Genomic DNA, 16,481 nt, shown 5'->3' on the forward strand with positions numbered 1-16,481 from the left:
GAGATATTTGTACACACAGTGACCGCAGTACTGAGGGGTTATGGAATAACAAGGAGCTCCATGCATTATTAATGGGCTCTGCTGTGAATCTGTTCAGAATAATAACAGCGATTTCACAGAGCCTCATTACTGTGTGTTTTTAAAGCATGTGTTTGGTATCCATGGACACCCGCTCTCACATTCTCCTCTTCTCACCCTGTATTGAGAGTCAGGTCATGCACGGCACTTGCTGTTTTTAATTTTCATTTCATCATAAGCACTTTAAGACTGTTGCCAGCACTTATTTGCAGTTTTCCTGCAGACCTCTTCACTCGGGCTTCTGACAGGACAGATGCTGCAATTAATCACGGCAGAGAAATGGGCATCGTTGCCATAGCGAGCTGAAGAGCCAATCACTGCAGCGGTAGCGACAGGCCTCGGCCCAAATTACAAATGCTTTCCTAAAACTAATTGAAAAGTAACCAATATTTGAAAATTCTATCCGGCTGCTATCACAAACGCACAGAAGGATATTCTCTCTCCTGATTTGTAACTAACATTAACCCATGTTTAAAATGTCTCAGCTGCCTTTGGAAAGAAAAAGACCCTTCTCTGGGCCAGTGGATTCACAGCCTATTGTGAAGATATGATAATTATTGTTTGCCTGCCTTCCCTCCCCCGCTCACCATATTATTCAAGGGAGCTCAGCAAACCCCTGGAGATGTCTTGGAAATGAAGCGATTTTGAAGGGAATAAGAAAGAGGCAGAATCCAATGCACTGGTGTGTAAGAAGGGGACTGTTATTGAGACAAGTACCAGTTACATGCTGACCTTGTCTAGTTTCAACACTGTTTTTACACACAGTCATAATAGACTTCCATTCAAATCACCGAGAAACAGCACGCAGTATAATAATGCCGACACGGATGCTCACATATCCCTGCAAAGTCTTTTTTCTCTTATAGAATGACTCCATACCAAATCATCTTGTATCCCGTAAAGAACTGAAGAGTGCTACGAATATCTATTTTCAAGAAGATGTGAAGAAACAACTCCTGTAAACTAATGAAATAAACGGATTCCTTCAAATAAATATTTGTGATTGATAGTTTAATTTTGAACAGAGACACAAAGAAATATATAATACTTCATACAAAATTATGGCTACTATCATATTAGTGATGGAATGTCTCTGGATTTGTCTTCATTGCAGAGCAACAACTCAAACATTAAATTACTTTTCCTATCGTGAGCTGAAAGCAACTTTTCGAAAACTCCATACTGATATGCATTTATTCTATGGACAGTTTTTAAAAGCAGTTGGTTTGAAAGGAAAATACAAACAAACTTAGTTGCTGCTATTGTAACTCATAAAAAAGTATAAAAGAGCAGAAATGCACTATGTGATATAGCAATCCACAGGTCGTTTAACAATGTTTTAATTAAAGCCTCACATATTAAAACTTTACAACAGGTGATATGAAAAATTTACATCATTATCTTTTTTTTTCCAGGGACTTCTGTACAGCTGGCAAAAATACCTCCCATGCCTTTTCATTTGGCTTTGGCAGTGCAACAAACTGGCTCTGCTAGTTTTCTTTTTAATTTTTTTTTTTTAAAACAGTGACGTATCAGGGAGCAGAGTAAAAATACATCACTCCCCAAACCATCTGCCTTCTCCTGCAAATTTGTATTTACCATAAAATATCCCTTTTGTTACACAAAATAAAAACATAATTTAATTGTTAAACATCTGAAGTAAAAACAAAGAGATTAAAGAAGGAGATTTTTTTCGAACGGGGTGGGGGTGGGGGGTTGCCAGTTACACGCTTGGGCAAATCATCTGCAGGGTATGGATAAAGGAGGTCTCGTCTCTCCCCACTCTACAAAACATGTACAGCAGATTACAGCTACAGTTTGATGATGTGATGACATAAATGATTTATGGCAGTTTCTGTCGCAGTCTGTTCAGTCATTCTTTCCGAGATCTGCATCCCAAGAGCTTTCATTTCAGTTCCTCCTATTCCTCGTGACACTGTCTGCATTTGTGAGGTTTAAAACGTGTTCAAATATCACTAGTCCTCCAACGTGTGATGATTTAATGAATGACTTCCTTCATTCCATTGTTGAACAGTTATATATGTGAGAACGACTGGTGAGAGGGAAAAGGTTGGAGTCAAGAAAGTTTTGTTATATACTGGCCAGAGTGGTTACAAAGACTCATGTGAGTTACTGGTTTCCATCAAGGTTCCTGTGAGCCATTCAGTCCAGGCAAGAGCTGATAAAATCCTTTTGTTGAAAAGCATTCAAAATGTCCTTTTGCTGCACTGAACTGACAACTCTGGCCTCATAAATAAAGCTTTATTGTTAAATAAAACAGTGAAAGACACGTCTTTCATCAACTTGTGTGCCCAGTCAGTTGAAATTGACAACTGAAAGACCTCACAAACAAATAAACAATCACTGAGCGCTTGCCCAAACAGGTTTCTGTCATAGCTCAGCCTATTTTATAGACAAAACCCCAACTAACATGTTTACCTTCTGTACACGCGTGTGCATATCCGTCTATAACAATGGACAAGTTCTTTGTATAACATTCTAAATCTTACACACTTCTTAAGTGCAACTTAGAAAAGCAACGCGGAACGATGCTTTTATTCTATTCTTGTTCTTTGAGATAGGATTTCCATTTGGCTCAGAAAATGCTGACCTGGGACAGAACCTGGGCATGGGCCTGGATTTGGGAAGGGTGTGGCTGCTGCTGGGGGGCCGGCTGGGGGCTGCTGAGCGATGCAGAGCCTCCGACTGAATGGGGCGTACCAGGAGAGTGCTGGGGTGGGGAACACTGAGATTGGTGCTGCTGCTGCTGCTGCTGTTGTTGCTGCTGCTGCTGCTGCTGCTGCTGGAGATGTTGAATCTGCTGCTGATGCAGCTGATGCTGCAACTGCATGTGCTGCAGCTGCATGTGCTGTTGCTGCTGATGTTGCTGTTGTTGCTGTTGTTGCTGTTGCTGCTGCTGCATGTGGTGCTGCTGCAGCTGTTGCTGGAGGTGGTGTTGGAAATGCTGATGCTGCATCTGCTGTTGGATCTGCTGGTGATGCATCTGCTGCTGCTGCATCTGATGGTGCTGGAGGTGCTGCTGCATCTGCTGCTGCTGCTGCTGCTGCTGCTGGAGCTGCTGCATTGCATGTTGCTGCACCGGCTGCATGGGTGGGCTCATCTGAGACACTGCTGTGGACTGGGCACCTGCCACCATGGCCCCTCCGGCACCCATCTGGCCAAGCAGCTGCGGTGGCATCCCGGGGGACATGTTCTGGTGGGAAACGGTGACCGAGGTCACAATCTGACTGCCCCCTAGTCTCATCTGCAGAGGTTTTGGGGCAATAGCTCGTGGTAGGGCTTGTTGGAGGGCCTGGGAAGCTGATGCCATGGAGGGATGCTGGTTGAGCGGTGAAGGCAGCACCAAGCCTGGGGACAGGCTGGTAGAGGCCAGGGTCTGCTGCACTGAGCGGATAGTCTGGGCCTCAGCGGATTCTGCCGCAGCCTGGATAGAATAAAAAGATCAAAAGTTCTCTACACAGCTTCAGCTTTCACATCTGAAGGATGTCCTTACATCCATCTATAGGTATAATACACATGTTCTAGAGCTCTGCTTGCTTCACTTGTTTCTCTCATTATAAATTTTTTTTCACTTTTCTGTTAAATTCACACATTTTTCAGGTGAAAAAAAGAAACACTCTCTCACCTTGGAAACCAGACTAGCACGGTAGGCAGCAAGGGCTTTTAAATATTCCTTCTTTGCAGCTTCAGTTTTGCTTTTGTAAACCTGTGATGAAACAAAGGTATGTGTGAATGGACAAACGAAGCTTCTTTATACTCAGAGATTATTCCTTTTAAGCTGGGCAGCATATGTATATGTGTACATCAAAATACATATAAACTGATGATCATGACATTATATATATTAGACCACATCATTAGACACCTTATATTTTGGTTCAGATTTCATCGTACCTGCTTCTGCTCCTCTCCCAGACCATCCCACATAGAGGCTACAATCTTGGACACTTCTCCGAAGGTGGCATTGGGATTCTGACCCTTGATGGCAGCCTGGGTATCTCTGAAGAAAAGGGCATAAGCTGACACTGGCTTCTGAGGCTCATTTGGATCCTTCTTCTTCTTCTTCTTAGGAGTCTTGGGCTTCTTTGTGGGATCTATGGGGGCTGGCCGCTTCTCTCCAATGACCTGCAATTATAACAAGTGTTGACCTTCACAAAAATGTCCTTTTCTGAAGCAGGTTAATTCATTACAATAACTAAGAATGTTAAAATCTCTTCCTCACCCTGCTGCTGTCCTCCTGATCATCTTCATTTATGGAGCTGGAGGGGGATGGTGTGGCGGACTTGCTGGCAGGTGGAGATGGGGAAGTATGGGTGATGTTGGGTCCTGCCATGTTTAGGTTCAGCTGTGCGTTGAGTTGGGATTGGTTGATGGTGGTCAGCTGATTCCGTGACATCATGCCATTGGGGCTGTTCATGCTGATGATGGACTTCATCACCATGGCTGGGTTGGGTGGGTACTGGCGAATGTGCCCTGGTCCCACATGCTGCAAAAGAAAAGGAAAGAAAAAGGTTGATGAAGTAGTAAGAATATACTGTAACACAGTGAGTATACTGTATACACAGTCTACTGTAACAGTGAGAATATACTGTAACACTGAATGTAATATTTTTTTAGCCCACGTTCCTCGGAATTCACACTCCTGCAAAAAAATACACTTTATTTCTTCAACTCAAACATACGTATCTCTGTTGCCCAGTGCATGAAGCTCACGAAGTGGTCTCCACTCACCAGAGAGAAAATCGGGTCATTGGATTCTGTGAATTGTTATGTGGCAGATCGCATGTCACAATGTCTTGGGTCTTAAATGTCTCTATTACAGGCCATGATAAATTATCTTGGCACCAGAGAAGCCAACTTTATAAGTCAGTAATAGATTGCTTCACAGTTCACGTGATTCATTTCAAGACTGCATTGTATGGAAATCTGTGACACAGCTGTTGACTGCATGTCCCTAGAGGGGAACAGTGGACTCAATTCCCATGCACTGTAGAACACACTGTAACTTCAAATGCCACAATAAAAAGACTCTTTTCATTGTAGAGTACGCATGCACTTACATGTCAGGGTTAGTCTGTGCTGGCCACAACATGCCTTACATGCTTTAGTGTAATGTAAGGTTAAACTCTGTAAAAGAGGCATCTTCAAAAGATCACGTTGTTTGCCAAAAAGTGGAAAAAGAATTCTATAATAATACTATATAATCTACCATTTCCATAAATCAACCAGGACAGGTTCCCTCCCTTTTGCCAGGCCGGGCATAATGTTATAACATTTAGAAAATCCTTTTCAGTTTTTTCGTGGTAAAACATTCAGTTCCCGAAAAAGGTATAGGCAACATGTTTGCATCGATTGTGGTAAGGATGAAATTAGGAGACCTGCCAGCTCCCCAGAGTGAAGACTGATCAAACAGCCAGCAGAGCTGACATGGAACAGAGGAGGGGACATGAACACAACAGAAAAGGTGATTTGTTCTCCCTGGGTACATCCATCTGGTATTCAGCAGCACAAACTCAATCTCTCCCAACATCAACACATCATAAACCCACGCACCTGGCTTTATTGAAAGAACCTTATGAATGCCCGTCTTCAAAAACAATATTGTAACACCATTTCAGACAGAAACATATTGGATCTACAATCCATTTCTTTCTCATATGCCATGTCTACTGCTTATCATAAATACAATCTATGAAGTGAGAGCAGATTTATATTTACATGTGCCAGGAAGATTCTGTAAAAGGTGAAGCAAAGGTGGGAAAGAAATTGAAGACATATTGTTGTGATTCTTCAAATGCGGAAGCTTTCAGTATTCTTGCAAATAAAAGCTGCGGTAAACAAGACCATGACCAAATGACTGTGATTTACATATCTGCAACCCGCCATGTTCCAAGTGCTATTGTCATCTTCATTACTGAGAACACGATGGCTCGCAGTTTGCTCTCTGCTCGCTGCGAACATCAAACATGTGCACACTGAGCTCGTTAGTCGTGGCCATCTGCATAATACAACGTCTGCCCAATCCCAATGATGCAGTTTTGACTTAGAGCAATGGGCCATTCTGCCCATTTGTTTGGAATATGGTGATGCTTTCTAAACGGCCGTTGGAAGTTGTGAATTTTTAAAAATATGCACTGATGACCACAGTTAAACACTTAATCATATCACATTCAACAGCTTGCTAAATTTCTGACTTCACCCCATATTACAGCAATAACTGGAGTAGCAGCAATTTTGCTGCTCACTTCATGTTACGAAAGAGCGATGACAGTTATGTCAGTGGAACAGCAGCGCTAACACGTCTGAAATTGAATGAAAAGATAACGGCTAATAACACGCTACTGAAAGAAATCATCTTAAGTAACAGTTGCCTTGATTGTGATGTTGTATGAATGTGGTGCTCGGATGTTTATTTATGTCCCTCTGCCTTCTCATTTGCATTTTGATTGCAGTATTGTCAGCAGTCACAGCAGACATCTAACTAGATATTTCGATAGTCATCGTAAATCTGCAAATAAGTCCTTATCTTGAGTACACAGTAGCCAGATGTGCCCTCCTTAGTCAGGTTTGTGTGTGTGTGTGTAGGTGTGTTGTTGTTCTGTGTGGTTGCAACACTAACAAGCAGAAATCTACTCTCTAATCAATAATGTGTTTTTATGTAAATTCGGTTTGTAATATTCCCAATTGTGTTGCTTTTAATATGAGGATGAAATAGCTGGCAACAACATAATGCTGTCAACAACATGAAGCAAAAGAAAGAAAGAAAATAAAAGCTTGTTTTGTAGATTACCAGCATCCACTTTTAACACTGCAAGCACTCCACACACAGCCACATAAAGCATTCTGAAAACTAGTAAATGAGGAAAAAAAACCCACTATTGACAATGTGTCAAACCTTTCCCACAATAAACACAGTAGCTGGACTCAGAATGCAACATTATGCATTCACCAAGTGATAAAAATCTCAACACTGATGTCAATGAAAGCAAGCTCTAGTCTGTTCTTAAAGATATTGGAAATCAGAATTTGGGAAGAATTTATGAACAGTGGCACCATGTACTAAGCTGTAACAGGCTGAAAAGAATGTTAACAAGTTCAATTTCCATTCAATCAATGCCAGAGCTCTTGGAAATGTTCCATGGCAGGAGAGGGGTAAAATCATCTATATGGTAATTATAAGGATGAATCCCCCAGTAACTTTCGCCAGCATGAAAGGTCAGTCCTATTAAAGATAGTTTATCAGCGCACTGCACATATTCCTTTGCTCTGCTTCTATACGGGTACATCATTTTATTTTTTCCCTCCATTTTCAGCAACCTGCTGAAGTCTGTGCTTAAGCCAAATGAGAAAAATGGAATTTTGAATGCCGGTAAAGGCTATAATGGCATGAAGATAAATTGTTTTTCTTTCCCTTGCCCTGTCTCAGACAAACACACTCTCTCTTTCTCCCTGTGGTGTGTAAACCCAGTCTGTCTATCTCCCCAACCTCTAACCCCCACTTAAAAACAAAGCCCTCCCAGTCTCCCCCTGTTCCGCAAGGCCAGTATGTCCCCCCCCCTGCAGCCACTGACCCATACCCCTTTCTACCATTTCTCCAGATGCATTATGGGTACTTAAAATTGTCCAACATGACATCATTTCATTTTGAGAGCCTGAGAAAAGTAAATTACAGAATCAATCATGCAGAAGGTCAAGCTGAGACTTCATTACAAGTATTGCATGCCTGCATGAATATCTTTCATTTCTGACTGACCCAATATGTCACAATAACTGTCTGTTGAGGGGAGAAAAGAAAAAAGAAACAGAGCGAAAAAAAAAAAATCCACTCTCTTAAATTGATGTACAACTCATGTCAGTGCTTGGAAGGAAGATAAGAGGGAAGCGTATAAAAACATGCTTTCTGCAACAGTGCTCACATTTTCCATTTGATTCAGGATATAGTAGATTTTGACCAGTCAAAACTGAGGGTATTATACTCACAGGCAATCTTCACCATATCAAGGCATATCAAATCATCTGAACAACAAACTACATATGGCTTTTTCAGCCTCACTTACATCTTACATGATGCATGTGGTTCAAACACACTACTGTGGATTACATATCAGCAGCTAGTTGGTAATAAAAAAAATGTAAAGTATGGTAACCAGACAGCCAGGCTCACATCATATCCCTTGAATATTGATTTTTACACCGAATGCAACTAGTTGTTTGCTATAGGTTTGTGAATCCAATCATGGAGGGAGGACACAGAACATTCAGTATATGCTTACATGTGTCAAGAAAAACCTAAAATGCGGTGAAGGCACCAGGTGGTTTTTGAAATAGAACCCAGAGACCCTTGCTGTGCAGCAGGGAGAAAATCGAGAAGAAATTGTGAATAAAGCAATACTGGCAGCTCTAACTCCAGTACTATTTGGCACTATTGAGTCTCAATCACAAATCAGGAGGACACATGCTGGGAGACAAAAATGAGAGTCAGAAGCTTGTTAGGAGAGCAGATTAAATAAATAATGACTTCAGATTCTGGGCTTGCCAGGCACACTGCCGCTGAAAAAAATGTATTTCTCTTTGTAGAAGCCCAGCATCTGTGGCCAATTTGCAAGACATACGCTGAACATTATGGGGAGAGGAATTAGCAGAACACTTGGCAACGCAATGACATGGAAGAAGCTTTTGAAAATAGCCCAGGTATATTCACTGGTTGGGTTTCTCATTAAGTTCTGATAAGAGACAGACATTCACACACACACACACACACACTACATATTCTCTAGTAATCTAGCACAGAGAAAGAAAACCAAGACAAGTGTTTGGGAAATATGAGCAGGGTGGCTTGATGAAAAATGTAATTGCAGTGGTGCACGGTTTATTTGTTTGCCCCTGCAGCCATAACAAATAACACAGAATGTAATCATGTATATAAGGTTGTCATTCCTTTATCAGCGTGCTGACAAAATGACAAAACACCCCTCTTCGGGCCTTCGTAAATCATTGTCTGTGTGTATATATATAATGCACTGCGAACGGCGCTGTTACTTATCTTATTTAAAAGTTGCGTTCGCTATTCATGGCAAAGATAAAACCGCAGATGAATAGAATTTCTATAGGCATTGTCACAAGACTTTTGGGGATCAATCCCATTTACAGGAAAAATGAAGGGCCACCACAAGCCTTCCTGCGCTACAATGTGCGATGACTGATAACGAGTGAGTAGTGTGCACACGACAATGCCACGAGGCATGGAGCGGGAACCCACATTCTCCCCTCAGTTTTTAATAGAGTCTCCGCACAATCAGAGACATGAGCCATGCAAATGGTGTTAAAGAGGAATAATGTTTGAGAATCAAATCTAATCCTCCAGCAAGTCGTGAGAACAGTCAGGAATGTAATTGTGTCAAGGTTCCGTTTCTTCCAGATGTAGTAAGCTTAACTGACCATGAAATGAAAATTCTTTAGGCAAAAGTCTTCTGGGGCTCACTTACTGTATGAGGCAGAGATATTTTAAAGGCTGCAATTATTTCACAGCCCAGAGGCAAGGAAGCAAGGAAAAGAGCAGTAAAATTTTACTACCCCTTCCCATATGGAATGTAAATAAATATCTGTAATATCAGTGTCATTCAACAAATGTGTTAGAGAGAAAAGGGAGACGCAGGGGGTCTAAAACACATTTCATTTACGCACGCAGTTATAATGATCATGGCACCTCTTCTGCGCTTTGTGGTCCACAAAGCAAATTCTGCATCAATATCATTGTCTCTCTGCTCATGCCTTTGTCCTTTCATTTCATTCAGTCCTAAATGAATCTTCCATTTCTGTAATAGGTCTGTAAGACAACTAGTCAGCCAGTGACATTTTCATTTTTCCTCCTCAATGCTTCTATGATTGTGGCATTTGAAAATGCCTTTCCACCTTGAGACAACAATCTCACAATCTATAGCACATAACAGTATAAACATAAATAGAGTGATTACTTTGTCCACTCTTCTATGTTTGACCATCTGTGCCAGAGGAAAGGAGGATTAAGTTAAAAATATGTTTGTACAGACCTCACTGTGAGGGAAATTCGCTGCACCACAAAGACAAAGCTGATCCCAAACTCCAGACGAGGCATGTGTCATGTTTGAACAAACTCGTGTGACATTGGACAGAAGCATGCATCAGCATTTACAGCATTAAAAAAAAAACCCTTCTGGAAGCAGTGTGAATTAAATATGAGCATGTGAAACTGTGGCACCTTTGGGTCCCATTTTCACTGCCCTTCTGGGGCTGAATGCACTTTGTACTCTAAACACCTGTGATCTGTTCACATCTGCTCACCTTACAGAGTGGGGGTCTATCCATGCTCTGTGTGCTTTAAAAAAAGTCCTCACAGTAAGCAACATAATATCATGACATTCACTGAATGTGATGATATACCTCCTGTGTTGTAAACAAGGCCAGATGCTGCGCCAGATGTGCTGACAACAGGAGGTGTACAAAAACTGTGAAGGTGACATTCTGGATCAGTAAAAGGGCATATTTAAGGTCTGTCTACTTTACAGGGCTCTCTATTACTACATACTTATAAATCACATCTTTTAGTTTGGATAGAACATCTGGAGCTGCTGCTTCATGTGGGACACACGCTAGAAAAGAGCTAGTGCAGGGTTTTGTGTGTTGACAAATGAGGATAAAACTCTTTTAGTTGCAAGAAAATGAACAGACTTCTTGATTTTAAAGTGATAAAAGTGCTTACCACAGCTTGGCCGTTAATGACAGACACTCCTTCCTGGTCCATCATGTTGCGTGAGATAGTAATTGAGGGCAGATCCAGGCTCTGAGGGGGGAACTGAGGGATTAATGCACCCCTGTGTGGAGTTGGGGGCTCTGGCATTGCTGGGAAAGGTGAGTCCACCTCCGAGAGACCCAGACCAGACTCCGTCTCAGGTGGAGGAGTAATGGGAGGAATCTCAAACTCCTCATCTCCTAAGCTGGGAGTATGGAAAGTCTGAAAAGAAGGTAGCAAGAGGAAAGTCATGAAATCAACACAATGAATTTACTGACGTGCAGCCTTATCTAACATGCCGGAAGAAAACCTTCAGGGATTAAAACAGACAACTTTGTTTAAGAGAGGGAGTATTTTAGTGGAGTGGTAATACACTTGTCTGTAAGTGCACTAAGATGTAACATTTCCTAAACCCATTAAAGTCCACTTTGAGGAAAAAGAAGGAAAAAGGCCAGTGTGGAAGAAGACGTCAAAAGCAAAAATATCAAGCGGCAATCACGGGAGAGAGAGGATACATGATAAAAGCCCTTAATCTTGTGGATGGAAGATGTTGGGTTGAAGTGCAGTGAAAATACACGTCACAGCGAGATGGGTTTAAAGAACATTTTCAAAGATTATTACGCTTGGCCAGAAGTGTTTCTTTTTGTTCCCCTTGCCTGCACCCTTAAATCTGCTCATCAAACAGCCTAATCCTTCTGCCTTTCAAATTAAAGCTTTTGGTCACACTTAATTTGCTTATGTGCTTTCTTGGAGATGGGACTGTTCACCTACTTGGGCCTTGTTTTCATCTGCACAGTGCATTAAGCTACTCACTGGAAAGCCAATATATTCATATCCCCACAATGACCACACTGCAGGTCCACATGAATGCAGCTGAGCACAGGGCCAAACAGCGTTCTCTCTGAGGCGGTGTTAGGTTACTGAAAACCTTTGCAAAGCATTGGTCCCATCTTAAAAGTGACATGATTTTAACTGCTAGCACGGGTATAATAAAAGCATAGTGGCATAGTCCTAAATTCTCTCAGCCCTCTGCATTGACGGTGCTTTAGATTGATCTTTAACACTATTTTCTTTACCTCGTGTCACTTTCACTCTAGTGTTTAAGACCTGCCCTCAGTGACTTCATCAAGTATTTGGAGTTTGCAGACAACCCTGGGATGAAAATAATTGCCCCGGAGGCTAAAAACAGGGGGCTAAACAGGCATCAGTGACTCTCCCACACGCCGATTCACCTTTCCACACACCTGCATTTCATTTTCAGAGGGGCTGTTATTCCTGGAGATGATCAAGAATCACTTTTAGCGATAAACCCATCATCTTTGCAGAAGGAGGTGGTTTTTCCTTGTACTCACTCACTCACTCTTAACAAAATTTGACAATGTTACAGCAAATGTAAAGCATCATGGCATGACTTGTCACATAGGAATGAAATTCCTTCCATAAGAGAAGTGACGTTCTCTCTACACTCAAAAACAGATTTAACAAGGCTTGTCTTTCCTGTCTGTCTCAGCTCTGTCTCTCTGTCTCCGGTAGTGGATAGAATAACAGAAGAGAGACAATGGAGGGAATATGCCAACACAGCCTGTGATTAGGGAGTATTAATGTTCCCCTTGCTTGCTTTAGCACATAGACACTTGAAACTAATTCATTGCCTACTCAGGGCAGCTGTCTTTACAAGCACTGATGAATTCCAGTGGCAGAGGCAGCTAATAGAGTTTTCATTCCCCCTGTTTTTCTCCCTTTTGCTGCTCCCTACCACCGTTTCACTTTTCAATGCTTGTTTCACAGCTAGAGAATCAGTTCTTCTTTCAGAAGGATCTAAGGTCATATTCATCAAAGCCCTGGCCTCTGGCTTGTAGAGTGCAAAATAAATCAGGAGCACCTTCAGTAGGAACCATTTACTCTGAGTCCACAGCTGTCATATTATGCCTCAGTCCACTCAAAAACCTCCAAGTTCGCAATAATGCCTGTTCAGCAGCATGTGAATCACAACACAGAGTGGTTATCAAGTTAATAAAACAAAAATGTTGTGAGTCATGGACAGGAAGAATGAATGGAAAGAATGAACAGGGTCAATCTGAACACCAGCCTTCACACCTTTGGCCCCAGTTGCATTTGTATGACACCATACAGCAGATTAAAAACACACATAATTAAATCTCTTTGACAGAAATGTATCTCTCCTTCTCCAGAAAAGCCAGATCCACAGCACACGCTGTGATACTTTTGCAACATTTAACCACGTAAGCCACCGCAGGGAGGCTTATGAGGAGGAACATATCACTATGGATACTGTTTGCTGATGCAAGTAGGTTTCCCCTGGCGACACACTGTGTAAGGTAAATCAGGGCAGAGCTTCACAGGCAACTGGACCCTATAGGCTGGTGCACTGCGTCCTGAATTACAGAGCCAACCCAGAGATTTGAGACAAACGTCAAAGAGGAAGGTTGGCTGAGGTGATTTCCACTTTTGTAGTAGAGCAGGACAAGCATGTGACCTTTAAGTAAAACACAGACGTGTACTTGAAGGACAGGAATGCTACTGCTCCGTGCTAAACAGCCTGGGAGTGGAGGATAGAGGAAGAAAAGAAATTACTCTAGAAGCGGGGGAGATGGAGCACGATCAGTATCAAACACTGTGCTTGTGTGCATCATGTCTCTTTGTTAATGATGATACAAATTAACATCCGCACCAGAGGCACTGATAATAGAGACATGGCGTTTGTGTCTCGTTTGGGGGCAGGGCGTGTGGAAGATGTTAGCTGTCCACAAAGAAAAGACTCTCTCCCTGGGGAAGAGGTGCCAGATTTTACTGGAACCCACAGAGTGTTACCGTGCTGCACACTGTCTGGTGTCATTTCACATAAAGCCAGTCTAATTCTGCACCAGGAGCAGCTTAGGGGGCTCTGATCGGAGATTAAGAGATGCAAAATCCACTTTCTTCGCATCACTGGCCTGATTATCCATTTAAATTGTTCTGAAAGGCTCAACAGAGCCAAGTGCCAAGCCAGATACTGGCTTGGGATGTGCAGGCATGTACATGTTAAGGGGTGGGCAAGAGAGAAGACAACAGAGGGAGAGATAGAGTTGTTTGTTTTTGTTTGTGTGTGTGCGTGCACGTGTGTGTGTGTGTGTGTGTGTGTCTGTCCTGTAGTTGGTAGTCACATGGTTGAGTGGTTTGAGGGCAGAGCAGGGCTTGTTACAGAGAGGCCTGATGTACCCAGTATTACCATCCTGAGCAGGTGTGTGAAATCTCTAGTCTTGGACCAAATTTATATTTAGCTGGAAATTATTTTGGCAGACATAATATTCTTTCTGGGAAAAATGAGTGGTCATAGTTAAGTTTAGATTTATTATTTTTATCTTTGCTCAAGATGGCAAGTCAGGAAATCCATAGTATCATCCTCTGGGCACCACGAATATCTGAACAAAATTTCATGTCAAATCAACATATAATGCAAGACAAGTCACCAAGATAAAAAAGAAAAGTCCCCTGTGCTAAAAGAAAGGAATCACAAAATTGAGATTGATCCTCCGGGGATCTGTTTTAACATTCATGACCAATAGATGTTGGGCTGCGGCGAGAAAAACCACCTCTACAGCGCTGCTGCTACTACAGATAGAAGGGGGCTTCTTATTGAAAACAGTATACAGTGTGTTGGTGTGTGTGTGTGTGTGTGTGTGTGTGTGTGTGTATATATATATATATATATATATATATATATATATATATATATATATATATATATATATATATATATATATATATATATATATATATATATATATATATATAGTGCACACACATTGTTTTAACTCTGTATTTAATAAATTAAAGCTAACAACGTTTACCGCAATAGAAACACACACTAGAGGGAGGTGTGCATCTGTGACTTTTCCTTTCTGATGCTGTATCATTTGGCTTCTTTCACTAGCAGCCCACAGAGCAAGAAAAAGCTTTTCAGCCAATATTGTCAGTCCTTCAATAACTGTAGTAATACAATTCACAGATGCAATAACCGAGGCTTGTTAAAGGCAGCAGCATGCAATTACTACATATAATAGGGCTCAGAATCAATAGAGGCAGGACTGAGGATTCAGTTTCAAATATGTAGACAGAGTGCAGCTTCTCACATGACAACATCAACCATGGCACCCCTAATCAACGTTATTTGGATCATTTGTAGTCCATTTCTACATATTTATAGTTCATTACATGTCTCTAATTGGATTGGGAAAGTAAGGTGATACATCTGTGTGGAACACAATCTCAGTGTATAGTATCCTTTTCCCTGAGGGAAGCAGTCCAGCTTTCCCTACGAGAATGTAGGCTTTACCAGGCACAGCAAGGTCATCTTATCTCATCCTCTAAGTGCATAAGGTAAATGATACACCGTCCATATAAAGAGCAAACACAAGTCTACTGTTCTGATGTAGAAGCATTCTCCCTTGTGCACAATAGATACTGTATGCACTTTAAAATGAACCGTGTAATGCAGGGGACATGGTGGCTTGATTAAATAGGTTCATATTTTGCTTGAAAGCATTTGTGGTAAAGCTTATAGCAGTAACCATTTTCTCTGAAAACAACATTGGTAAACAAAAATAAAAATGCAGCTTCCAACAGCTGTACTGTATAATAAAGTGCAACTTCTAAAAAACACCTATGTATTATCTCTCTCACAAATGGGAAGTTGAGCTCATTTGCCATTAAAAACACCGTCCTGGTCAGTTTTGCTGCTACAGTTTCCCTTGGCCTGCTATGAAAGTAGCCTTTGCCAGCAAATGTTAAGATGATTAGTACTGCCAACATTAGATATTGCTGTGTAAGAGACAGCACTAGGTTCACTGGCTTTATATCTCCAGCTGTTTTCAGACATCCGGAGGAGCTGCATGTGAGAATACAAATGCCCGAGTCAGTTGGGCCCGACATTAAACGAACGTTACCTTACAAGCTCCCTTGAACAAAGTCTGTGTTATGCCTGATTGAGCCCATGTGTGAATAGAGCAAACCAGTGTCTGGAGAATTGACAGCAAGCGAGTGGGTGTGTTGATGATCAGTTCGGTACAACACCAGAAAGTCAAAAACACGTTTCCATACTCTCTGCTGTTGTATCTCACTTCTGTCCTTCTATATATTGGGTTTTTTTTAACTTAACAAATTGTTTTCTAATCATGCAAGAGAGACCTGTAATTTCCAGGGAACTTTTGTGTTGCTTCATGCCTTCTGAATAATACTCTACAGAAGACAAGCAGAGTATTTCTAGTAAGTGAGAACACATCTGACATGGACAATCTCTTGTTGGTTTTTACAGGGTTCAAATGTTATAATTTGCCATTGTACCAAAATGTGTTACAACTGTTGCCAATGTATCCTCTTTTAGCAAAACGTACAATCTCACTTTATATTATAGTGAAACATGTAAGCAACAGAAAATATTTTTAATAAAAGAAATGTTTACTAAGTTAGCATTGTTACTTTCAGCTGCTAACAACTGAATCTTTCCCACACAGGCAAAACATTTTTTCTTCAATCCAATTATTAACTCAGAGCTAATCATATACATATTTATAGTTAGTTACATGAATAAAACATGAACTATAAACATATATGA

The 16,481-nt window shown here is 41.4% G+C and overlaps 1 protein-coding gene across 1 annotated transcript in view; it reads right to left on the minus strand.

Annotated features, from left to right (window-relative positions):
- Nucleotides 1-1,072: 1,072 nt before the first annotated feature.
- Nucleotides 1,073-16,481, minus strand: part of tox3 (TOX high mobility group box family member 3) — a 39,851-nt gene continuing 24,442 nt past the window's right edge. Inside the window, exons 3-7 of the mRNA XM_067495185.1 lie at nt 10,838-11,089; nt 4,322-4,585; nt 3,994-4,224; nt 3,725-3,805; nt 1,073-3,523 (exon numbers count right to left, since the gene is read on the minus strand). Of these exons, the coding sequence (XP_067351286.1) occupies nt 2,675-3,523; nt 3,725-3,805; nt 3,994-4,224; nt 4,322-4,585; nt 10,838-11,089 (1,677 nt within the window). The 3' untranslated portion in view covers nt 1,073-2,674. The remainder of the gene's footprint in view (nt 3,524-3,724; nt 3,806-3,993; nt 4,225-4,321; nt 4,586-10,837; nt 11,090-16,481) is intronic.

The sequence above is a fragment of the Channa argus genome, chromosome 2 (assembly GCF_033026475.1).
Source record: "Channa argus isolate prfri chromosome 2, Channa argus male v1.0, whole genome shotgun sequence".
Lineage (NCBI taxonomy): Eukaryota > Metazoa > Chordata > Actinopteri > Anabantiformes > Channidae > Channa > Channa argus.